Source organism: Salmo salar, chromosome ssa16 (genome assembly GCF_905237065.1).
Source record: "Salmo salar chromosome ssa16, Ssal_v3.1, whole genome shotgun sequence".
Taxonomy (NCBI): Eukaryota; Metazoa; Chordata; class Actinopteri; order Salmoniformes; family Salmonidae; genus Salmo; species Salmo salar.
In genome coordinates, this window is record NC_059457.1 from 26,016,137 (window position 1) to 26,042,404 (window position 26,268).

The following is a 26,268-nucleotide window of genomic DNA, read 5'->3' on the forward strand; positions in this document are numbered from 1 at the left end:
CCAAATAAACATCAATTTAAATTACAGCTTGTAATGCAACAAAATAGGAAAAACGCCACGGCGATGAATTTTTCAAGGCACTGCATAAAATGGGTAAAACAGTATGTAAACATTATTAAAGTGACCAGTGTTGACTGAGTATGTACATAGGGCAGTAGTCTCTAAGGTGCAGGGTAGAATACAGGGCAGGCATGATTTCATGTCGCCGGCTAGTAGTCTTAGCAGAGTTGGCGGAAGTTCTGGTTTTCAGGGGAAATGGAAGAGAGAGCCTGGGACTCAACTTCTGCTTTTGGACGTTAAAAAGGCGACACTCCTTTTTTTAAATTCTTATCAAGACCAGAATCTAGTTTCAGGTGTTTCTTTTATGCCTGGCTATATTAGGTTAGCCGGTAAGTGACAGTGTCTAAGGTTCAGGGCACGGTACTGGGCAGAGGCCGGCTAGTGATGACTATATAAGAGCCTGATCATGAACTGGAGATAGAAGCTCTTTATCAGTCTCTCTGTCCCAGTTTTGATGCACCTGTTCTCTCTCCGCCTTCTAGATGGTAGCAGGGTGAACAGGCCGTGGCTCGGGCGGCTGAGGTCCTTGATGATCTTCTTGGCCTTCCTGTGACACCGGGTGATACAGCCTGATAGAATGCTCTCGATGGTGCATCTGTAGACGTTTGTGAGAGTCTTAGAGGACAAGACAAATTTCTCCAGCCTTCTGAGGTTGAAGAGGCCCAGTTGCACCTTCTTCACCACTCTGTCAGTGTGAAGCAACCATTTTATTTCCTCAGTGATGTACACATCGAGGAACTTGTAGCTTTTGAACCTCTCCTCTGCAGCTAGTTGATGTGGATGGGTATCGGTTGGTACATGTATGTATCGGATATCTATGTATGTGTGTGTGTGTGTGTGTGTTGTGTGTGTGTGTCTCTCTGTACGTCTCCTAGACCCAGCCACAGCCGCTCGCTACCCTGCCACACCCCGTTAAGAGCTCGGGGCAGAAAGAGAAAGAGAGGAGGAGCATGACATCATATTGGCCCGCCCATCCGGCATTCATTTAAATGTTCTATGGGCCGAATGTGTATGTATGTGTGTGCAGTTGAACAGTTTCATAGAAGCACAAAAGCAGATTCGCAGACACACCTAAACGGAGAAGTGATCTGGAGAAGCACTGATAAGGCTCAAAACCACATTGCCCTTTTAATTATTTAACAAGTCGACTTGGAGAAGTAACGTCTGGATCGATTTTAGGTAGGTATGTTTTCGTTTTGTCTGTCTGTCTTTCAGTTGTATCTGTTTCATGAGCGCACACACAAAGCAGCGTGTGTTCTTTGGCTATAGCTTATCCATCCGGCCGCGTGTAGTGCCCGATTTAACCATCTAGTTTTGTTTGATTTTCTTGAAACTACGCCGCGCTGATAAGAAGTGTTCCATTTGAGGCTATAGAAACGGAGATATTGCGAAACAGAAACTCGGGACTCATTGTTGCTTTAATTGCGCGTGTTGTTTCGCTAACGGGACAGTGAAGAAAGAAGCAGAATAGATTCAGAATAAGACCGTTGTTTCGCCAATCTGTCTACCTCCAATCAATCCAGTCGTTGTCAACTTTAGGACTTTAACCAAGGAGTGTATGGAACCTGTTGGAGAAAGTAAGATGCCCTAGACTTATTTAATTCGTATGAATCCATGTGTGTGATATATTTTTAAACTATTATACATAATATACAGATTGGTTTATAGGCTATACACATTGTCACTGAAGTGGGCTACCTACATCTTAGTTGCCTTTTTTTTTAGTTTTGAGTTGGATAGCTGAAGTCTGAGTAAACAATTGGGTATGAGATTGTATCAGTGTGTACAGCATAGACAGGCCGTGATGGATCACTCTGTTCTGCCGGTCTGGAGCACATGGTCCTAGTCTTCTGACACACTGACCTTTCCCTGTCAACCAGAGAGGCATGACACTCCTGGTGTGTGTGTACCCTATGTCTTGTGACATTGATCTTTTATGCAATCAGACTTGTCCCTGTGGTCAGTTATAGCCACGTGTTCTAACGACTGATAGCTACCTTTGTCAAACTTTAACCACACTCAACCCAGACATCTCATATGTACTAGACAGAACTGTAGCATAGCCCAGTGGGTACAGGAGAGAGATTCCATCTTGGAAGGCCGTAAAGTATTATATTCTACAGATAGTAGTTGGAGTATACATAAATTCGGAACTCAGAACTAAATCTTGCTTGCAATGCCAAAAGTTTGTGTAAGTTATTGATTGGGTCAGAGAGGAAATCATTGTCTTGAGTAATTTCTCAGAACTTCACTTTCAGCAATCAACTACCAGAGAGGGGTGGAAGAGAGAGGGAGATGAAAGCTGAGTGAAAGAGAGCTACAGTACATGTAAATAAGAAATGCAGAATATGAATATGTAAATTGCACAGAGTTGAGAGAGTGAGTGGGGATGAGGGGAAAGGCCCAACACATGGTAGTCATTTAGAAGGGAGTTTACTAAACGCTTTACATCTGTTTTCTGATCTTTGAACTGCCCTTCCCTTTCTCTATCTCACTCTCTCCATCTCCTGGCCCTGCTCTTTCTCTGTTCATCATCCCCCCCCCCAAAAAAAAAAACACACACACACTGGTAGGGGGTTCTCCATATCATCATCCCCAGTGATTATCGAGGATGTACTCTACATTACCAACTGCAGCATGCAGGAGTACCCCACAAAGAAGTTTTGCTCTCAGGTATGCTGAAATGGAGTGTGTTCATGTCTCAGGAATGTGTCCATGTCTCAGGTATTGTGAATGGACTCTGGCAGTTACAGGTGCCTTTTTCCTTTTGGACGTAATCTGATATATCCCTAAAATGCACGTGTGTGTTTAGGGTCCTCTATATACATCAGTCATTGTGTAATATCTCTGTGCAGTAGGAGTAGGACAACCATGTTCACTAGGCAGCAGACTGTTCTGAGCCCCAGACATACTGCCCATGCTGCACACTTACCTCCATGTCTCTCTCTCGCTCTCTCTTATTTAATTTCCAGTGTCCTTCTGTTTGATGTGATTTTCGATTGCATTGATGTCAGTGTGGTTAGAGGGACAATCCAAATGATTTGTATTTATGAGCAGGAAAGTCTACCGTGTTGCTTCTCTGTCTTCCTCTGTGTTTGTGTAGACTCTCTGAGTAGGAGTGCTGATCTAGGATTAGTTTCTCCTTTTAGATCATAATGAATACAATTATATGTACAGGTAGGAACCTGATCCTAGATCAGCACTCCTACTCTGAGACGCTTTGTGGATATGAGTAATATACCGGCAGACGCTACACAGAATATACAGACAGAAAGTTTAAACCAATGAATTTACATGAATACGTACACTATAACACTGTAAAAACCACAGGCTACACTGTAAATCTATTTTGACGTTATAAACTCTGCATGTGCAATGAGGGAGAAATACACTATGTGGACACGTGCTTGACGAACATCTAATTTGAAAATCATGGGCATTAATATGGAGTTGGTCCCCCTTTGCTGCTATAACAGCCTCCACTTTTCTGGGAAAGCTTTCCACTAGATGGTAGAACATTGCTGCAGGGATTTGCTTCCATTCAGCCACAAGAGCATTATTGAGGTCGGGCACTGATGTTGGGCGATTCGGCCTGGCTCGCAGTCGGTGTTCCAATTCATCCCAAAGGTGTTGATGGGGTTGATATCAGGGCTCTGTGCAGGCCAGTCAAGTTCTTCTACATCGATCTCGACAAACCATTTCTGTATGGCCCTCGCTTTGTGCACGGGGGCATTGTCAGGCTGAAACAGGAAAGGGCCTTCACCAAACTATTGCCACAAAGTTGGAAGCACAGGATCATCTAGAATGTCATTGTATGCAGTAGCGTTAAGATTTCCCTTCACTGGAACTAAGGGGCTAGCCCAAAACATGAAAAACAGCCCCATACCATTATTCCTCCTCCACCAAACTTTAGTTGGCACTATGCATTTGGGAAGGTAGTGTTCTCCTGGCATCCACCAACCCAGATTCGTCTGTCGGACTGCCAGAGGATGAAGCGTGATTCTTCTCTCCAGAGAACGTGTTTCCACTGCCGGAGAGCTTTACACCACTCCAGCCGATGCTTGGCATTACGCATGTTGATCTTAGGCTTGTGTGCGGCTGCTTGTCCATGGAAACCCATTTCATGAAGCTCCCGCCGAACAGTTCTTGTGCTGACATTGCTTGCAGAGTTTGTGTGTATACGTAGGAGTTAGACTGTCAGTGCTAATTGGCCAGCTACATAACCTATAAGCCATGATGTAATATCTCCAGCATTGATGAAATGATAGAACACAAAGGAGTTGTTTATGCCAAGCTGGCACCGATACACATTATTGCTGCGGTATTGAGGTTTTAGGGGGCATGGTCTCTCCCCTTCCCTAATCACCTGATCATAGAGCTGAGGGCTGGAGGCGGTGACACACGTGGAACATGTTTTCTCTCTTTCTCCCCTACAAATGGTGTTCAATAACACCCATAGAACAAAAGATGGGACCATAGAATGAGGCCCTTTATCTACTTCCCCAGAGTCAGATGAACTTGTAGATACCATTTTTATGTCTGTGTCCAGTAGGAACTAAGTTAGTGGTAGTTTTGCGAGCCAATGCTAACTAGCGTCAGTGCAATGACTGGAAGTCTTATGGGTATCAATCTGCTAGCCTGCTATACCCATTGACTTCCAGTCATTGTGCTAACGTTAGTTAGCAATTGTGCTAGTCAGCAACTTCCTTCAAACTGCACACAGAGACATAAAAATGGTCACGAGTTCATCTGACTCTGGGGAAATAGATAAAGGGCCTCTGCCAAAATCCTGAAGTATCCCTTTAATCGCAGTTTTTTAATGTTACATATTAATACACTACCTCTCTGAAAATATTTTATGGCAAGGAACGAACACAGAGCTTCTCTATGGCTCGGCATTGATTTCCCTTCATAGGGCCAGGAGCCTCAATCAGAATAAAGTACCATTACTGTACAGGCCACTCTGTATTTCACAAATTGATTTTACACACACACACACACACACACACACACACACACACACACACACACACACAGAGAGAGAGACTAAAAGCACCCCTCCCTGCAGTAAGAGAGCTTGTTGGGTTAAAGTATACAGGAGATGGGGAGACTGAGCTACATGAATTGGATTAAAACCTCCAAGGCTGAATCTTGACATGATCCTGTCTTATTAGTAACACACACAGACAGTCTCTGTTCAGAAGGTACATTACTGCATTACTGTAGTCTGAGGTCAGTCAAACTAAAGTCAGAGTAGGCCAACTAACTGTCCATACTTATTATAATGGGGAAGAGTTCCAGTGCCATAATTGATAAATAGCTTGTTGACAAAAGCATAGGAAAAACATTTTTGTCTGTGTATTGTGTGTTGCTATGTTACAGCTCCTGATTTGTGCTGCAATTTAGACAACACAATACAAAAGAGAACAAAGACTATGATGATAATTATTAGTGTTTTTGGGTCACCTGGTTGTTTGGTGACCCATGTGTTCAATTAATGTATGTGTGTCATTACCGTGTTTTATTACCAGTGTGGTATGTCTGTCTTTATCTGTAACGGTAGTCTGTCATGTTGCTAACGGTAACAGTAAAAAAAAAAAAAAAAAAATCCAGCAGTATGTAAACAAAAGACACCTAATCCACCCTACCGTCTTAGCTCACCACTGCCCTCAGCCAATGAGAGCGATGCAAGTGTCTGACTGTTCTAACGATGTTTGTGTGTGACTGTTGAAGTAAAGTCATTCCTCCCGGCAGTGGCGTCTGAAATACAGTGAAGAGATATATGGTTGGTCAGACATACCTTGAGCATTCCTATGTTAGCATGTGTTGGTGCCAACTGTGAGCGTGTATATCTGGCTCATAGAGCAGCCATTGTGTCAGGGGGACAGGAGAGCGGGACAGTTGTCTCCCCAAACTGCCCCCTCTACCCCAACCCCATCACTTTATTTTGTGGGGCAGGTGTCCAGGGGTGTGTGTGTGTGTGTGTGTGTGTGTGTGTGTGTGTGTGTGTGTGTGTGTATATATGTGCTTAGATTTTCACTTGTCTGGAGGACAGGTGTTCGGTTACCCAGCCATCTGTGTCTCACTCCTCTACCATCCTCTGTTCTGAGGTGTGTGGCTACAGGCATGCTCCAGTATTAGAATAATTCTGTATAGTTCATCACATTCCTATGGCATGACTCAAACTGATGTCTCTGCCTTTTCAATGAGCTCCATTCACTCCATAATCTGCCTATCACCCTGCCTGTCACAACGTGTGTGTGTGTGATAACACAAGCCTCTGCTTTAAAGACAACTCTTAACAAAGAGGCAGGAACATGACTTCACTTTTTTTCCTCCCAGTATATCTATTTTGTGTCCAACTTGGAGAGGCTACTGCTCGTGGCTAAATACCACACTCGGTGCCTCAGAAAATCTAAATTTAACTAAGAACAGACGGTTTGTCTTCCGAGGCTTCAGAGAGACATTTTGGTTTTAATGTAGAACTGGGACCGGCGAGTTCGTTAGTTAGACTGGTTAGTTACTTAGTATGAGACAACGCTCCTATCAACAGGAAATTGTGAAAGAGCACACAGAAAGTGGAGCCATCTCTCTGTACAGTGTGCAGATTGCCGCACAGGAAGAGGTCTGGGTGTGGCACCGAGAGGGAGAGAACATCTCTCTGCAGATTGGTTTCTGTACAAAGCTAACTCAATACGCTCGTAACTGATTCAGCCCTCTTATGAGTAGGCTAATATTGAATCCATTTTATGAGCAAGTATACTATCAAATGCTGTACACTGCCCGTGTGTACCATGTAGTGAGTTATGTGCTTAGGTCATGGTTGGGAAATCCTGTTGCTGCAGTTTTCTTCCCAGGAAAGTTTGCACATGCTGCAGGTGACAAGAACTGTGTGTTTGAGAACACAGACATTCTCTGTGCCGTAGACATGATTGTTGTTGTGTGTCTCCTGGCTGGTAGCTGTAATAATCTCTCAGCATTAGGCTGACACTGATAGGATGCGTGTTGTACTTTTTCACTATTCCCTGTGGAATGATATCCTGGCTGAATAGAGTTCACAAACGTTCCATTTTGGGTGTTTCAGTATTTCTAATGTTAGAGGACTCTGACACAGATCATGACTCACACGACTCCCGCTGTCATGACTCCCGCTGCTCTATGTGGGTGTGTATCCTGAGAAACGTCTGCTTGTGTATAGGCCCCCACCCTACTTTGAAACTGAGGGGTGTTTCCCAGCAATCATTCAGGGCTGAGACCCTAGAATTCTCTGCTATTCCCGCTCTAGGACAGGAAATACAAACCAGTCCGCAGTGCCCCGAAACTCATTCTAGGTGGATGTGCTGAGTGAGAAACAACATCTGTGCTGCTCAACATCACTAGTCCACTTATCTCTTTCTCCACCACCTCCTCATCCCTCCATCCGCCTCTGTCAGTTAGAAGGCTGTATATCTCAGTTTTTTTAATCAGGGTTTTCTTCATGGCTAAGTGTGTGTGTGTGTGTGGGGGGGGGCAGGGGGTTATATGGTAAAGCAGGCCGCCAGCTGGTCTCTCTCTAATGAGGACATCAGCACCACATGGACGAAGAGGAAGGGTTTTATAATCTTACTTTCTTTCAACCTATGACCTCGCACGAAGCAAGTGTCCCCTCCCCTCATTCTTTGAGTCTTTTGGTCCGAATCATCTCAACTTCTTCTCAACTGTCATTTTTCTTTTCTCCATCACCATGGAGACCAGTCATCACTCACACCATCATAGACACAAGGCCAACAACAGGAAGTGGATGTGTGCGTGCGTTTAGCTGTTAGTTCATGCAGTCCCAGTGAAGGACAATCCGTTCTGATGCAGTAGCCCTGTGCAGTGCCAAGACTGTCATTCAATTAACTCTAATGCAGCCTGCTAGTGTAGACTCAGTGACTCTCTCTCACACACACACACACACACACACACACACACACACACACCTACTTTATACACGCTCACACAGTCACTCCATCCCTTCCTCCCTCTCTCTCTTACTCCTTATAAATGCAAACACAAGGGAACACCCTTGAGGAAGTACTCACCCATTAGTTCACTCACTAGCATTGCTTTGAGATGTTGACAGCCTCTGATTGTAATGAATGGGCTAGTTCCGCTCTCTTTCTCTCAATGTCTCTTCTCTGTTAATTTTGACCTTTCACCCCTCTCTCCCGCCCCCTGGTTTCCCAGTGTCCCTTACACACAGCATAACATAGAGGTTGTGGGAGGGTGCAACATGGAACGAGTAAACCAGAAGATGCATACCAAGGTTTTATTCCCCTTCTCTCTGTGTATGGCAGTGTCATCTGACCATGTAGCAGTGTTTTTGTAGAGTATTAGTTCCTCTGTAGTGAGGTCGTAAGGGCTAACTGGAGAATCACACACTTGCCATCTGGTTCCTACACCTATAAACATGAAAGAGCTGCTTTAATGGGGATGCCTGGAATAGCAGGAAGTGCACTTCTAAAACGTCTTCTACACACACACTCACACTGCTGAAAGCTGTTTATTTCTTTTAGCCTAAATAATAATAGTATGGGAGTAATAATGTAATTTACTTTGTGGTTTCTTGCATCAAACATGTTCAGTCACCTCCTTGTCTGAAGGACAAGTGGATAAACAGGTTAATGTCAAGCCCTGCATATTCTTTCTTCTTCTAAAGTCTCATGGAATGTAGGCCTACATTGAACACCACACATTGGCTGCTACTGTAGGCTGAATGATAGAACAGCTATTTCCATGTGTTATGGGATGCATTTTCTCCATTGTTTTTGATGGTAGGCCACTCTGGTAGGCCTACATTATGATCAAATAGCAACAGTAGCCTACTTGGCCACTGTTAAAACTATAACTTAAAGCGAGTACAGCCTCAGTGTTCACAATAAAAGCGCCCTGGAAGTTGCACTGAATTTTCACAACTTTCAAGTTTGCGCTTAGCGGTCTGTCCCAGGCAAGAAGGGAGAGCACATGTCTCCACACTGTAAAATGGCTTCCTTCCCTTGTATCCTCTCTAAAAACACAGGTAGATTTCCAGCACTATGTTTTCATCAGGCAGGTCATGCCAGATGATTGCTCATGAAGAAAAGGAGATGGGGTGAGGAAGCCACTTTAGAATATGAGATACAGCCCGTCTGGGACTAGCCTGGGCCCTTTCAACTCCCTATGTCACTTCCTCTTCCCCTGGGGCAGAGAGGAAGTGGCACCAGGTGTGTTAAGCGAACGGATGCTTTCTCAATACCCCCAGCCTGGTTGCTCGACTACCCCCTGCTGCTCACACTAAAGGGTATTGCTTTTGATATACTCAGCAGCAACACGCATACAAAGCATATACACACACAGTACAGACGTGCATGCATGCATGCACACACACACACACAGTGTGCCCTGTTTACATGTACTGTATATCCGCCTATCACGCCTACACTAACACTCTTGCGCGCATTCACACCCACACACTCACACTTACATAGACACACCCACCACTTATGCTGCTGCCATACTGTTTACTATTATTATTAGGGGTCAAAGTGTTGGAGAAGAAAGTAAAAGTGCAATATGTGCCATGTAAAAAAGCTAACGTTTAAGTTCCTTGCTCAGAACATGAGAACATATGAAAGCTGGTGGTTCCTTTTAACATGAGTCTTCAATATTCCCAGGTAAGAAGTTTTAGGTTGTAGTTATAGGACTTATAGGACTATTTCTCTCTATACCATTTGTATTTCATATACCTTTGACTATTGGATGTTCTTATAGGCACTTTAGTATTGCCAGTGTAACAGTATAGCTTCCGTCTCTCTCCTCGCCCCTAACTGGGCTCGAACCAGGAACACATCGACAACAGCCACCCTCGAAGCATCGTTGCCCATCGCTTCACAAAAGCTGCGACCCTTGCAGAGCAAGGGGAACAACTACTTCAAGGTCTCAGAGCAAGTGACGTCACCGATTGAAACGCTATTAGCGCACACCCCGCTAACTAGCTAACCATTTCACATCGGTTACACCAGCCTAATCTTGGGAGTTGATAGGCTTGAAGTCATAAACAGCTCAATGCTTGAAGCACAGCGGAGAGCTGCTGGCAAACGCCCGAAAGTGCTGTTTGAATGAATGCTTACGAGCCTGCTGCTGCCTACCGATCGTAGTCAGTCTGCTATATCAAATCATAGACTTAATTATAACATATTAACACACAGAAATACGAGCTTTGGTCATTAATATGGTCGACTCCGGAAACTCATTTAGAAAACAAAACGTTTATTCTTTCAGTCAAATACGGAACCGTTTCGTATTTTATCGAACCCTAAGTCTAAATATTGCTGTTACATTGTACAACCTTCAATGTTATGTCATAATTATGTACAATTCTGGCAAATTAATTACGGTCTTTGTTAGGAATAAATGGACTTCACACAGTTCGCAACGAGCCAGGCGGCACAAACTGCTGCATATACCCTGACTGCTTGCACGGAACGCAAGAGAAGTGACACAGTTTCCCTAGTTATAAGAAATTCATGTTAGCAGGCAATATTAACTAAATATGCAGGTTTAAAAATATATACTTGTGTATTGATTTTAAAGAAAGTCATTGATGTTTATGGTTAGGTACACAGGTGCAACGACAGTGCTTTTTTTTGCGAATGCGCTTCTTAAATCATCACCCGTTTTGGCGAAGTAGGCTGTGATTCGATGAGAAATTAACAGGCACCGCATCGATTATATGTAACGCAGGACACGCTAGATAAACTAGTAATATCGTTAACTAGTGATTATGTTAAGATTGATTGTTTTTTTATAAGATAAGTTTAATGCTAGCTAGCAACTTACCTTGGCTTCTTGCTGCCCTCGCGTAACAGGTAGTCAGCCTGCCACACAGGCTCCTCGTGGAGTGCAATGTAAGGCAGGTGGTTAGAGCGTTGGACTAGTAACCGTAAGGTTGCAAAAACGAATCCCCGAGCTGACAAGGTAAAAATCTGTCGTTCTGCCCCTGAACAAGGCAGTTCCTAGGCCGTCATTGAAAATAAGAATGTGTTCTTAACTGACTTGCCTAGTTAAATAAAGGTGTAAAAAAAAAATTACAAAAATGTCAGCCATGATCGGTGTCCAAAAATACCGATTGTTATGAAAACTTGAAATCGGCCCTAATTAATTGGCCATTCCCATTTAATTGGTCGACATCTAATTATTATTGTTATTTATCATGCTTTCAGTCACTTTCTCCTAATCCCTGCCTACATGTAGATATCTACCCCAATACTCCTGTATTCCTGCACAGTGTACATTTGGTACTGGCACTGACCATGTATATAGCTTCCTCTCTTATTTCTCGTGTTTTTTTATTAGTTGTACTTTTTTTTATATTGAATACTACACTGTTGAGTAGGGCTTGCAAGTTAAGCATTTCACTGTGCATGTGACCGAAAACTTGAACACAGACACTCACTGCATATTGCCTTCATGTGAAATACATAGGGGTAATGTTTGATTTATGACTACCAAACATTTTTACCCCCACAGGGTGTAAATCACAATAGATGTTTTATGTCTCCCATAATGAGATCTAAATTACGTCTTCATGTTTTCCATTATCTACTGTTCCTCTCTGAAAACATGCAAATGTGCAGTACATCTGGCCCTCATCGGAGAAAAAGATCACTCAAAACATGTGGGAGACATTTTTTTTTTTATCCACCTCTTTGTTATGTAACTGGCTCTTTGTTCGTCTCTGGGATATGAGGCAGCGGCGACCTCTAATGTTGAGATACAAACATTACAGCTCTCCTCAGTGGCCTCCTTCACCAACCGCCCCTAGTGAGTGAGAATGACTATCATAATCAATAAGTTTAGATGGCTGGTAAGTTAGCTGGCCGTTAGACTAACTTACCAATCTAAAAATTGTTAGCTGACATTGCTAATTGAGTGACTGACAACGAGAGAAACTACTGATGCACAACCACAGTTCTAAATCACACCTTGTGTATTCTACTATTCTAACTGTCAACAGTAAGTTGAGAACCAGCTCCATGCTCGCTGTTTCCCAGTGTTGATGTTAAGACTCTCTCGTTGTTGTATCTTCAACACATAGGTCTACATGCAGACTAAAAATGCAATTAATAAAGTTTAATAAAGTATGTAGTCTAGCAGGCCTATGTCTCAGATGACATGTTTTGGGCCCTGTAGCCTATGCTGCACGATGATGATGAAATCATGAGAATACTTCTTATGTCATAGGCTATGAAATCTTACCACTACCTAAGTAATCTACACACAGTTATAAAATCCAATTTTGGTGTTTTTGGCTTCCTTACAAAAGCCATTCATAAATGCACCTATTCTTGGAATGTGGTAATTACACTCCTGGCTGACCTTTAAACTCTGAGAAAGAGACTAGCTTTGTCATTAAAGTTATTTACCATTGTAAACAGTTTCCAGGTCAATAGTTAAAATATGAACTGTGTGTGCGTGAGGGGACGCCGTGTACAGTATGTTGTGGGCTGCTCTTAGGTAATAGCGCATTTCATCAAAGTTCATTCCAACCAGCCGCTTCGCTCTAACCTCAGTAGGACAGCTGCTCGCACAGGGAACACAGCAGTAGTGCATCTCTCCTCCCCTGTCTACTGTTCAAATTAAGCTATTTAAGTGGGAAGTCTGTTAGCTTATTCTGAATTTAAATCAACAGTTGAGATGGCTACTATGCGTAGAATACCAGTCTTCCCTCACCTACTGCAGAGTAAATTGGAGAACGTTTGTTAGATTTACCGTTGTTTGTCTAGATAATTTGACGCATTTTAACCAGTCTTATTATGCTTAAATGTGTTACCGGTTAAAGTGTTCCTTTTTATAATGAAGGACAAGGGGTGGGATTTTTGCATATGCAGTGTGTGTTTTGTTATTGTTATTCAGACTGTCGTGATAACTCTTTTTATATGGTTATCATGCGAAGTACAATAAGAAGATTTGGTATGATAATGTGGAATTGTCTCCAGGGAGAAATGGTCTTCAATAAACATGCTGTATATATTATCCATACATTTTACATTGATTTGGTGGCTGCAGGAAATTGTACTCAGATCTATATAGATGATCAAATCTATGTAGGACTAATGGAAATGTGTAAGCTTATATTTGGATATTCAAATCATTTTGTGAGAAATTAGAATATGTAATGGGAGTACTCCCTATTTGAGTTGATATCTGATTAGCTTAGGGACTGTATTGTATGTCTGTAATGAAGTAATTCCATCTCTGGATGGTATTTTAAATGTAGTATATCCATATAAAGGTGATATTTTGATGAATATAGGCTTGTTGTTGCCAGCAGTATCTGTGAGACCTGTGAGCAGCGCCAGCTCTAGCCTTTTGGGGGACCTAAGCTAGATTTGGTTGGGGGGCCCCTCACCTTGTGGCACAACATTTTAGTGGCCCCCTTTTTGACAGGAGTGAATCATTTTTGTTTTAAAGCATATTTTCTTTAATTCTACACATTTTCTAATGACTTATGCCATGATAATAATATATCTGCATGAGAATGACTATCAAAGTCAATGGGGTCCCCCTGGGGGTCAGGGCCCCTTGGCATGTGCCCTATCTGCCCCGTCGATATTCTGCAATAAGGAACAGCTTATGTCACTTATGCTTGGAACCAGCCCTGCCTGTGAGAGTCTTGAGACAGATGTTTGCCCCATTCTGGAGAATAGAACATTCCTCTAGTGGAATGGAATGATTATGTAACTCCAGACTCTCACTAGTGGGGGTCGTAATGTCTGGGTGCATTAAACAGATGGATGTCTCGATAGCATGCAGAGCTGAAGCCTGATTTTGACATGGTAGTGTTTGTGTGAAAGAGAGCTGGTATAGTTGACCATTAGTGTGTAAATGAATCCATGAATTGAGATGTATAATAAATGACTATAACATATTGAATCCTGTCTTCTCCCCTCGTCAGATCGGTGTGTGGACCCAGGTCTGTCTCTGTCTCGGGGCAGGAGTGTGATGGCTGAGCCGGACTATCTGGAGGGGGACTGTGAGGAGATGATCAAACCCAAGAAGCTGTTGAACCCAGTCAAGGGCTCCAGAAACCACCAGGACCTCCATCGAGAACTCATGATGAACCAGAAGATGTAAGGGGACTGGGGACAACACTGGGGCAACACACACTTCTCTTTCTTCTCCTGTTTCTACATCATTTTATTTCCCAGTTGTCTATACCCTGATCCTCGTCTTAATCGAGAGGGGAAACTGTAACGTTTCTATTCATACAACACCAGTTTATGGGTGTGCCACAGGGTTCAATTCTCAGGCCGACTCTCTTCTCTGTATACATCAATGATGTTGCTCTTGCTGCTGGTGATTCTCTGATCCAGCTCTACGCAGACGACACCATTCTGTATACTTCTTGCCCCTCTTGGGACACTGTGTTAACTAACCTCCAGACGAGCTTCAATGCCGTACAACTCTCCTTCCGTGGCCTCCAACTGCTCTTAAACGCAAGTAAAACTAAATGCATGCTATTCAATCGATCACTGCCCGCACCTGCTCGCCTGTCCAGCATCACTACTCTGGACGGCTCTGACTTAGAATACGTGGACAACTACAAATACCTGGGTGTCTGGTTAGACTGTAAACTCTCCTTCCAGACTCACATTAAGCATCTCCAATCCAAAATTCAATCTATAATCGGCGTCCTATATCGCAACAAAGCATCCTTCACTCATGCTGCCAAACATACCCTCGTAAAACTGACCATCCTACCAATCCTCAACTTCGGTGATGTCATCTATAAAATAGCCTCCAACACTCTACTCAACAAACTGGATGCAGTCTATCAGTGCAATCTGTTTTGTCACCAAAGCCCCATACACTACCCACCACTGCGACCTGTACGCTCTCGTTGGTTGGCCCTCGCTTCATACTCGTCGCCAAACCCACTGGCTACAGGTTATCTACAAGCCTCTGCTAGGTAAAGCCCCGCCTTATCGCAGCTCACTGGTCACCATAGCAGCACCCACTCGTAGCACGCGCTCCAGCAGGTATATCTCACTGGTCACCCCCAAAGCCAATTCCTCCTTTGGTCGTCTTTCCTTCCGGTTCTCTGCTGCCAATGACTGGAACGAACTGCACAAATCTCTGAAGCTGGAGACTCATATCTCCCTCACTAGCTTTAAGCACCAGCTGTCAGAGCAGATCACTGCACCTGTACAAAGCCCATCTGTAAGCGGCCCATCTATCTATCTATCTACCTACCTCATCCCCATACTGTATTTATTTATCTATTTATTTATCTTGCTCCTTTGCTCCCCAGTATCTCGACTTGCAAATTCATCTTCTGCACATCTACCGTTCCCGTGTTTAATTGCTACATTGTAATTACTTCACCACATGGCCTATTTATTGCCTTAACTTACCTAATTTGCACTCACTGTATATAGACTTTTTGTTTTCTTTTGTTCTACTGTATTATTGACTGTATGTTTTGTTTATTCCATGTGTAACTCTGTGTTGTATGTGTCGAATTGCTATGCTTTATCTTGGCCAGGTCGCAGTTGCAAATGAGAACTTGTTCTCAACTAGCCTACCTGGTTAAATTAAGGTGAAATAAATAAATCATCTTCCTTTGACTGACCCACCCAGGGCAGATCACTGTGTTGTGGTCGAAATAAATCCTGGCTCAGACCGTGGATGGATGAGATCCAAGCCATTCATGAGGTTGACATGAACAGTATATAACCCTGGCGTTCAACGCTGCACACACTTTATTGATCTATCAAAGGTTTATCCTTGCCTACTGTTTGATTGTGTTGATTGCCATCTATTGGTGAGGGTTGAGTCAGCTGATCCTGAATCTGTTGTTAGAAATGTGTGACTGTGCTAATGCAGCGTGTTGCTATGCTATGACAGTGTGTATTGGGGATACCCCCGTGGGAGATGCATAACAGTACTGCTATGTAAACCTTAATGCATGAAACTTTTAATAAGAGTTATTATATAAAACTTTGAGTTCCTTCTACTGTCTCAGAATTATTACATAACAACCTGTACTTACTGCATGCAAAGGTTCCTACTGCCCCAATATTATTATAGCAGTACAATCACACAGCCATCTTTTTTACAATCTATAACTTATGTTTCCAGTGAACAGTTCTGCACTGGGTGGGTGGGTAAAATAAATGGATGCGTCTTAGTGAATTGAGAAAAATATTTTGGGCTGAATGGTTTTGTAATACCTTGAGTTGCCACTTGGGAAAATGTAAGTTACAGAATGGACCGTGGCTGCAATTCACACTGGTTATGCTCGTGTGCTTGCATGCATGCTTGTGTGTGGCTTTGATTCACAGCATCAGTGCTGAGGCTCAAAGGGTGTCTTTTTTTTAAATTGTTATTTTTTTTATTTTTTCCTCTCACTCTGAATGGACAGATGCTCAAAGCCTTGTTGCTATGTTATATATAAACACATAGTGTGTACTGTTGACAGCTGTTACATCACTGTGTCCGGCCTGTTAGCACGCTTCACAGAACCAGGTGCATTATGGACATGAACACAGAGCTCTGGAGTATGAAGGGAGGGAAGAAAGGACAGAAGGGAAAGGGTGATGTTTTTCAATGTTGGTTTTTGTACTGTATAGCGTCTCTTTATTTAGATCTTAAAGCCTAGAGATGTTTTGACTGGGTTTTAGTATTGTCTGTGGAGATGAGGATCTAGAGGAAAGTTGGGAGACAGGAGGAGGATGGAGAGAAGTGTTTTGGTTTAAAGTGGATTAGTCATGGTGGTGGTGGTGGTGATGATGATGATGATGATGAGCCAGGGATGGTAAGGAACGTTATGTAAAGAGGATTAGGGAAAGGGGGATAGCTAGTCAGCTGCACAACTGAATGCATTCAACTGAAATGTGTCTTCCGCATTTAACCCAACCCCTTTGAATCAGAGCGGTGCGGGGAGCTGCCTTAATCGACGTCCACGTCATCAGAGCCTGGGGAGTAGTTCTTTTTGGGGGTTAACTGCCTTGCTCACGGATAGAACGGCAGATTATTACACATTGCCGGCTCAGGGATTTGAACCAGCGACTGTTCGGTTACTGGCCCAACACTCTTAACCAGTATGCTACATCATCCCCCTCAGTCTCTTACTCTTCCCTAACTACCTATGTTCTAACTGTAACACAAACACACTATTATGCAGCAGTTACTTATTAGATAACTAGCTGACTACAGGGGTGGTTGGAGTCTGTGATTATGTAATGGCAGTAGGCAGAGACATTTTGAAATCATAAAACCCCCAACTCAACACAGGTGTGTAACAACAAAATGGAAATGCCTATTTCATCAGTGTCATGTCTATCAGTAAGGGGACTGCTCAAGTCACTTCTCAGAATTTGGTGTAAAAGAAAGGGAGAGCTATATTATGAAAGAGGATGTTTGTACTAACAGCTCCTGTGATTGGTTGTTTCTCCTAGGGGCCTGGCGCCCCAGAACAAGCCAGAGCTCCAGAAGGTTCTGGAGCTGAGGAAGAGGGAGCAGGTTCTCAAGGCCCAGAGGGAGGAGCAGGAGGCCCACACCAAGATGAGCGACCTGGAGATAGAATTAATGAAGAGACAACAGAAACTAGAACAGGTAAACACACATGCCTCCACACACACACACACACACACACACACTGTGATACTTACACACACCCAACACTGTAAACCTACAGGTAACTGCCAACATAATGGAAACACTTGAGTAAATGAGGGATACAACGTATATTGAAAGCAGGTTATTCCACAAAGGTGTGATTCCTGAGTTAATTAAAGGGCCAATGCAGTCATTTTTATCTGGGTAACAAATATACTGTGATTTAAAAAAATATATATTTAACCATTTTAATTGAAAATAACAGCTTCTTAGCAAAGAGCAATTTCTCATGCAAGATTTTGGTTAGCACTGTCTGGGAGTGGTCTGAGTGGGAAAGGGAAAACTAGCTATTATTGGCAGAGAGGTTTGGAATTATCTTATTGGTCTATTAACTAATTTACCGCCTGGTGACATCACCAGGCAGGCAACTCCATCCCAGCAAAACAGGCTGAAATTTCAAGTGGTCTTTTCAAGCAGCTCTTACACTAAAAGGGCATTATCATAATTTTCACAGTATTATTCCAACCTCATGGTGTGGAAATATATATAAAACAGTAAAATCACATTTGCCTGCACTGTGCAATTAAAATCCCATCAGGCTTAGGGTAATGTATAAAAATACTGGGCAGGCCATTATTTTGGCTGTCATGGCTATGCCCCCATAGTATGACAATGCCCCCATCCACAGGGCACGAGTGGTCACTAAATGGTTTGTTGAGCATGTAAACCATGTACCTGGGTCGTCTCAGTCTCCAGATCTCAACCTAATTGTACACTTATTGGAGATTTCTGGAGCCGCGCCTGATACAGCGTTTTCCACCACCATCAATAAAACACAAAATTATAGAATTCCTTGTGGAAGAATGGTGTTGAATCCCTCCAATAGAGTTCCAGACACTTGTAGAATCTATTCCTATTAGGCTTGGGCAATATACTGTATACCGGGGTATTTTGAAATACCGAGGGTATGATTTTCAATACCGTTCAAATATATATTATTTTATTTTTGGGGAGGTTGGGGGTGCATGATACGCCACTGCTTAAAACTATAAATTAAGTATAACTATAAGAAATCTAAGATGTCAAATAAATGATATCCAGGTCAGGGCTCCAGCTATGCATTTGGTTTGCTAACTTACTAGCTAAGTGGTTACAGAAGATGCATTCAATCCCCTCCTCGATCAAGATCCCTGTTGCCTAACTAGTTTTGTCCATCAAAAAAGTGTAATCTAAAACCAAAATGAAAGAGCGCACCCTTGTGCACATTCAGTAATACCCTATACGCCGGTATGGTACAGAGACGGTATCCAGATTTTTTTTATCACCTAACCCTAATGCCAAGGTGTATTGAAGCTGTTCTGACTCATGGTGGCCCAATGCCTTATGAAGACAATTTATGACGGAGTGTGAGAAATCAAATCAAAGTTTATTGGTCTCGTACACAGATTTGCAGGTGTTATGGCAGGTGAAGCAAAATGGGTATGTTACAGCTCCAACAGTGCAGTAGAATGTCTCGTAAATACAATACAAATAATACAAAAATCTAAACAAGAAATAACAATCCAAGTAGATATATTTGTGAACATGTAAGAATAGAGAACATAAATATGTGGTACGTATAGACGGTATATAGTTTGGAAAATAAAATGGTATGTACAGTAGTAGGTATATTAGGATGAGCTACATTGAGAATACAGTGTATTCAGACTGACTTTTTCCACATTTTGTTATGTTACAGCCTTAATCTAAAATTAAATAAAAACAAATCCTCATAAATCTACACATAACACACCATAATGACAAAGCAAATGTATTACTAATAAAAAACAGACCCTTTGCTATGAGACTCGCAATTTAGCTCCGGTACATCCTGTTTCCATTGATTAGCCTTAAGATGTTTCTACAACTTGGAGTCCACATGGTCAATTAAATTGATTGGACATAATTTGGAAAGGCACACAACTGTCTATATAAGATCCCACAGTTGACAGTGCATGTCATAGCAAAAACCAAGCCATGGGGTCGAAGGAATTATCCATAGAGCTCTGATAAAGGATTGTGTCGAGGCACAGATCTGGGGAAGGGTACCAAAAAATGTATGCAGCATTAAAGGTCCCCAAGAACACAGTGGCCTCAATCATTCTTAAATTGAAGAAGTTTGGAACCCCCAAGACTCTTCCTAGAACTGGCTGCCCAGCCAAACTGAGCAATCAGGGGAGAAGGGCCTTGGTCAGGGAGGTAACTAAGAACCCGATGGTCACTCTGAGAGAGCTCCAGAGTTCCTCTGTGGAATCTTCCAGAAGGACAACGATCTCTGCAGCACTCCACCAATCAAGCCTTTATGGTAGTGGCCTGATGGGAGCCACTCCTCAGTAAAAGGCACATGACAGCCCCCTTGGAGTTTACCAAAAGGCACCTAAAGGACTCTGACCATGAGAAACAAGATTCTCTGGTCTGAAGAAACCAAGATTGAACTCTTTGGCCTGAATGCCAAGCGTCAAGGCTTCAGGAAAATTGCCACCATCCCTACAGTGAAGCATGGTGGTGGCAGCATCATGCTGTAGGGATGTTTTTCAGCGGCAGGGACTGGGAGACTAGTCAGGATCGAGGGAAAGATGAACGGAGCAAAGTACAGAGATATCCTTGATGAAAACCTGCTCCAAAGCGCTCAGGACCTCAGACTGGGACGACGGTTCACCTTCCAACAAGACAACGACCCTAAGCACACAGCCAAGACAATGTAGGACTGGCTTCGGGACAAGTGTTCTTGAGTGGCCCAGCCAGAGCCCAGACTTGAACCCGATCGAACATCTCTAGAGAGACCTGAAAATAGGGGTGCAGCGACGCTCCCCATCCAACCTGACAGAGCTCAAGAGGATCTGCACAGAAGAATGGGAGAAACTCCTCAGATTATAGGTGTGCCAAGCTTGTAGAGTCATTCCCAAGAAGACTCGAGGCTGTAATCGCTGCCAAAGGTGCTTTAACAAAGTACTGAGTAAAGGGCCTGAATACTTATAATAAAAAAATGAAATCATATTTATTGCAAAAATGTCTAAATCCCTGTTTTTGCTGGGTGAGCCATGTGAGTGAGAGGTGCTTCGGAGCACGCAGACGGGACAAAGGATTTATAATTATTATATTCAGCCCAAGAGCACAACGGCCACTGGCCACAGAAGGCATGGACTTTTTTAGGAGGCATTACGGCCACACCAAGGGGATGCTGCCGGGAAATTTGAGGCATTACCAAGTACTTGTCAAATTGTGAATGAGAGACTGATGAAGTGTGTGCAGCCTGCGCAAAAAAAAGTTGCATTAGTTGCATCATGCAGCCTTGTACAAATCAAAACATATAGCCCAACATTTGTATCACAACTAAAGTTACATTAATAACTCTAAATTAAGCATATATGAGGACATGTTTCTTTGTTAACCGCTCAACACAGAGTAGCCGAATGTATGCACTCCCTCAATCGTATGGAGAAGATATCTTTTCTATTTTTTCCAGCTATGTTCAATTGTGTTCTTGGTACTGTTTGTTTCTAAATAGAGTAAAAACTCACCAACGACTAGTAAAGCTCAAACCAAGTTTATTTACCCAATGGGTCAAACAGCTGAAAGACTAAGACATGTTTCCACCAGCACAAGTGTATATATATACTCCAATTTGGGTGATGTATCCTCCTTCCCTCTAAACATTACATCTTTATTGCTAGGCAGGAATTTAAGTGATGTGGACAATAAACATCTCTCCACCCTTATCAGTGACTGCAACCATGTGATTGCCTTTCCTTTACTCAGTACATTCCAAGCTTAATTGCCTCCACCAAACACATTCCTCCTACAGATAACCATTAACTTCTGGTGTAGAAACCAGACTATAGCACTCCTCATTTCCATAGGATACCTGATAATTAAAAATGTTTCAAGTTTAGGAGTCAGAACCCATCAATACTATAAAATTACATAAAATAATGCCACAGAATTCTAAGCAAATCTTGTCTGCTAAATGAACTAGTGTAGCACATAGCCATATGGCATAACCAGATCAGGGCCTAACATAAGGACAGCTCAGAGTATGCTATTATTTTCTTCTGAAATAGACTACATTTTCTTCATATCATGTTTCTTTAGACCAATCTAAAATAAATAGATTTATTCTGTATGCTATATTACATGGATTTATTTGACTTTTTTAAATGTACCTGTTCCAAAGGTCTGCATCAGTGGCTTGTAGGCTATGCATGGATGCCAGGCGATGATAAATGTATTTGTTAATTACCGTGAGATTGGCAGTTATTTGCTTGACAAACACCGGCTGACAAAATGGTATGACCATAGCCCAAGTCTCACACACCGATCACCCTGATACAATACTGGCAGCTCACACACACGCACCTAAACTCAGCAAAAAAAGAAACGTCCTCGCACTGTCAACTGTTAAGTTTCAGTAAACTTAACATGTGTAAATATTTGTATGAACATAAGATTCAACAACTGAGATGTAAACTTAACAAGTTCCACAGACATGTGAGTAACAGAAATGGAATAATGTGTCCCGGGGGGGGGGGTCAAAAGTAACAGTCAGTATCTGGTGTGGCCACCAGCTGCATTAAGTACTGCAGTGCATCTCCTCCTCATGGACTGCACCAGAATTGCCCGTTCTTGCTGTGAGATGTTACCCCACTCTTCCACCAAGGCAACTGCAAGTTCCCGGACATTTCTGGAGGGAATGGCCCAAGCCCTCACCCTCCGATCCAACAGGTCCCACCAGCTGCATTAAGTACTGCAGTGCATCTCCTCATGGACTGCACCAGAATGGGATTGAGATCCGGGCTCTTCGATGGCCATGGTAGAACACCGACATTCCTGTCTTGCAGGAAATCATTTACAGAACGAGCAGTATGGCTGGTGGTCAGGATGAGCCTGCAGGAAGGGTAACACATGAGGGAGGAGGATGTATTACCTGTAACGCACAGCGTTGAGATTGCCTGCAATGACAACAGGATCAGTCCGATGATGCTGTGACACACCGCCCCAGACCATGACGCACCCTACAAATCGATCCCGCTCCAGAGTACAGGCCTCTAACTCTCATTCCTTCGACGATAAACGCGAATCCGACCATCACCCCTGGTGAGACAAAACTGCGACTCGACAGTGAAGAGTACTTTTTGCCAGTCCTGTCTGGTCCAGCGATGGTGGGTTTGTGCCCATAGGCGACATTGTTGCCGGTGATGTCTGGTGAGGACCTGCCTTACAACAGGCCTACAAGCCCTCAGTCCAGCCTCTCTCAGCCTATTGCGGACAGTCTGAGCACTGATAGAGGGATTGTGCATTCCTGGTGTAACTCGGGCAGTTGTTGTTGCCATCTTGTACCTGTGCCGCAGGTGTGATGTTCGGCTGTACCAATCCTGTGGTAGGTGTTGTTACACGTGGTCTGCCACTGCGAGGACAATCAGCTGTCCGTCCTGTCTCCCTGTAGCTCTGTCTTAGGCGTCTAACAGTATGGACAATTTATTGACCTGGCCACATCTGCAGTCCTTATGCCTTCTTGCAGCATGCCTAAGGCACATTCACACAGATGAGCAGGGACCCTGGGCATCTTCTTTTTGGTGTTTTTCAGAGTCAGTAGAAAGGCCTCTTTAGTGTCCTAAGTTTTCATAACTATGACCTTATTTTCCTACCGTCTGTAAGCTGTTAGTGTCTTAACGACTGTTCCACAGGTGCATGTTCATTAATTGTTTATTGTTCATTGAACAAGCATGGGAAACTGTGTTTAAACCCTTTACAATGAAGATCTTTGAAAGACAGGGTCCTGAAAAAGGGAAGTTTCTTGTTTTTGTTGAGTTTACAAGCTAAAATGTACTTGTACTAACATTTAACCTAACATACCTCTGTCTGTGTTTAGCTGGAGTTGGACCAGCAGAAGGATGAGGAGGAGCAGGAGAACACCCCTGAATTTGTGAAGATGAAGAGCAATCTTAGGAGGACCAAGCAGGAGGCTAATGGGGAGGAACGTACCACTTAGGGACCCATGGGGTGGGGTGGGTGGGGGGTGGTGTGTTTGAGAGAGAAGGAGAGGGCAACTGTGTACATAGAGGTGTGTTTGTGCAGAGTGTGCAGAGTGTATGGCACATGTCATCTGAGGTGGACTTCACTTCCTGATTCTGATTTATCTGACCCTGTTGAGAAAGACTACAGACCCTTTTGTCTGCCTACTAAATACCAACAGTACTACAGACATCTTTGTCTGTCTGCTACAGCTCTCACCACAGGCAGTGACCAAGGAAACTTAACCACCTCATCTTCTCTCACCAACAGACTGACAGACTTTGCAGAAAAGAGAATCCCCTATAGAGACTACAGACTGCTTTGTCTGCCTGCTATAGTACTCACATCAGCATCTCCACTCAACACACAGACAGCGAGGAGACTTAACATGGACACAAAACATGGAACATGCTACACATGGACAGTCAGCCAGTCTTCTTGGGAAGCCTGATGCAGGGACAAACAGAACCCACACAGTTTCCATTCCCTCTCTCCTGTCTGCTCCCCTCTCTCCGGCCACAGAAAGTTCTCCTTCTGTTATTGTTGTCGTCGTTTTCATTTTCAGAACCCAGAATAGAAAAGCGGACACTGGATGGACTCTTAAAGCTGTGTTTTGTAAAAATGCCAAATTATGTGCTGTTGTTATTTATGTTTGTTTGTAGTATTTTAGCCCCATGTAGGGAGTGTGAGAGACATCTGTTTATTTTTACAGCTCAATGTGTGGAACCTGAGCAGGACAGGATGAGTGTTTGTGTGAAAAAACACCCAGGTTACTTTTTTATTTTTTTATCTCCAACATACCACTTCCCCAGCTAATGCTATTTGAAGCAATACTAGAACCCCTTCCAAGTGTGAGACTTTTCTTTCTATAATTATAATGATTTCTATAATAGTTTTTTTTTTGTATGAATAAAAGTGACATTAAATCAGTCTTACTTTGGATGTGAGGTCGACAGAGTTTGTTATCGACGATACTAGAAAGTACGTGCGCACGAGTTCTTTGCTGGGTTCATGTGCTTCTCTGAAAATCTGGTCAGAAACAATTGACATGGAAAATCTGGGTAAGACCTAACACAATCCTCTGTTCTTCTGCAGACCCAACGTCTAATTTTAAATATCATTTAACATTTTCATACTCCTCTGCAATGTTCCCTCTAAAGCCTTGATCACGCCGACAGCGTCATTGCGTCAGTGCTGCATAACATTTTGAGCAGCTACGCAACTATACTGAATCCCGGTATCTACACGTGTTGCAGACGGTCGCATGCGGTTGTTGAAAACATGGAGGAGAGAATAATTTTCACAGTATCATCAAAACCATGTTTTTTTTTTACACAACTACTGACAGCTACAGGGACATAAATGCAAAATATGCTGCTTGGAGATGTGTCCACGATAGTGCAGTCGTGGCCAAAGGTTTTGAGAGTGACACAAATATTAATTTTCACAAAGTCTGCTGCCTCAGTTTGTATGATGGCAATTTGCATATACTCCAGAATGTTATGACGAGTGATCAGATGAATTGCAATTAATTGCAAAGTCCCTCGTTGCCATGCAAATGAACTGAATCACAAAAAAAAACTTTTCCACTGCATTTCAGCCCTGCCACAAAAGGACCAGCTGACATCATGTCAGTGATTCTCTCGTTAACACAGGTGTGAGTGTTGATGAGGACAAGGGTGGAGATCACTCTGTCATGCTGACTGAGTTCAAATAACAGACTGGAAGATTCAAAAGGATGGTGGTGCTTGGAAAAGTTGTTCTTCCTCTCTCAACCATGGTTACCTGCAAGGAAACATGTGCCGTCATCATTGCTTTGCAAACAAAGGGCTTCACGGGCAAGGACACTGCTGCCAGTAAGATTGCACCTAAATCAACCATTTATCGGATCATCAAGAACTTCAAGGAAAGCGGTTCAATTGTTGTGAAGAAGGCTTCAGGGCGCCCAAGAAAGTCCAGCAAGCGCCAGGACCATCTCCTAAAGTTAATTCATCTGCGGGATCGGGGCTACACCAGTACAGAGCTTGCTCAGGAATGGCAGCAGGCAGGTGTGAGTGCATCTGCACGCACAGTGAGGCAAAGAGTTTTGGAGGATGGCCTGGTGTCAAGAAGGGCAGCAAAGAAGCCACTTCTCTCCAGGAAAAACATCCGGGACAGACTGATATTCTGTGAAAGGGACAGGGATTGGACTGCTGAGGACTAGGGTAAAGTCATTTTCTCTGATGAATCCCCTTTCCGATTGTTTGGGGAATCCGGAAAAAAGCTTGTCCGGAGAAGACAAGGTGAGCGCTACCATCAGTCCTGTGTCATGCCAACAGTAAAGCATCCTGAGACCATTCATGTGTGGGGTTGCTTCTCAGCCAAGGGAGTGGGCTCACTCACAATTTTGCCTAAGAACACAGCCATGAATAAAGAATGCTAGCAACACATCCTCCGAGAGCAACTTCTCCCAACCATCCAGGAAGAGTTTGGCGACGAACAATGCCTTTTCCAGCATGATGGAGCACCTTGCCATAAGGCAAAGGTGATAACTAA

General features: G+C 43.2%; 1 protein-coding gene across 3 annotated transcripts; it reads left to right on the forward strand.

Moving 5' to 3' along the window:
• The first annotated feature begins 945 nt into the window (after positions 1-945).
• On the forward strand, positions 946-24,673 carry LOC106573457 (protein FAM107B). Of its 3 annotated transcripts, none has more exons than XM_014148519.2 (4): positions 946-1,239; positions 14,018-14,192; positions 17,523-17,679; positions 23,591-24,673. In XM_014148519.2, exons 2-4 carry the CDS (start codon positions 14,065-14,067, stop codon positions 23,708-23,710), a joined length of 405 nt encoding a protein of 134 aa, XP_014003994.1. In that variant the 5' UTR covers positions 946-1,239; positions 14,018-14,064; the 3' UTR covers positions 23,711-24,673. The 3 variants fall into 3 exon arrangements, with proteins under 3 accessions (XP_014003994.1, XP_014003996.1, XP_014003993.1); XM_014148521.2 differs by having other exon boundaries at positions 1,051-1,243; XM_014148518.2 differs by lacking the exon at positions 946-1,239 and adding an exon at positions 1,344-1,637.
• The last annotated feature ends 1,595 nt before the right edge of the window (positions 24,674-26,268 follow it).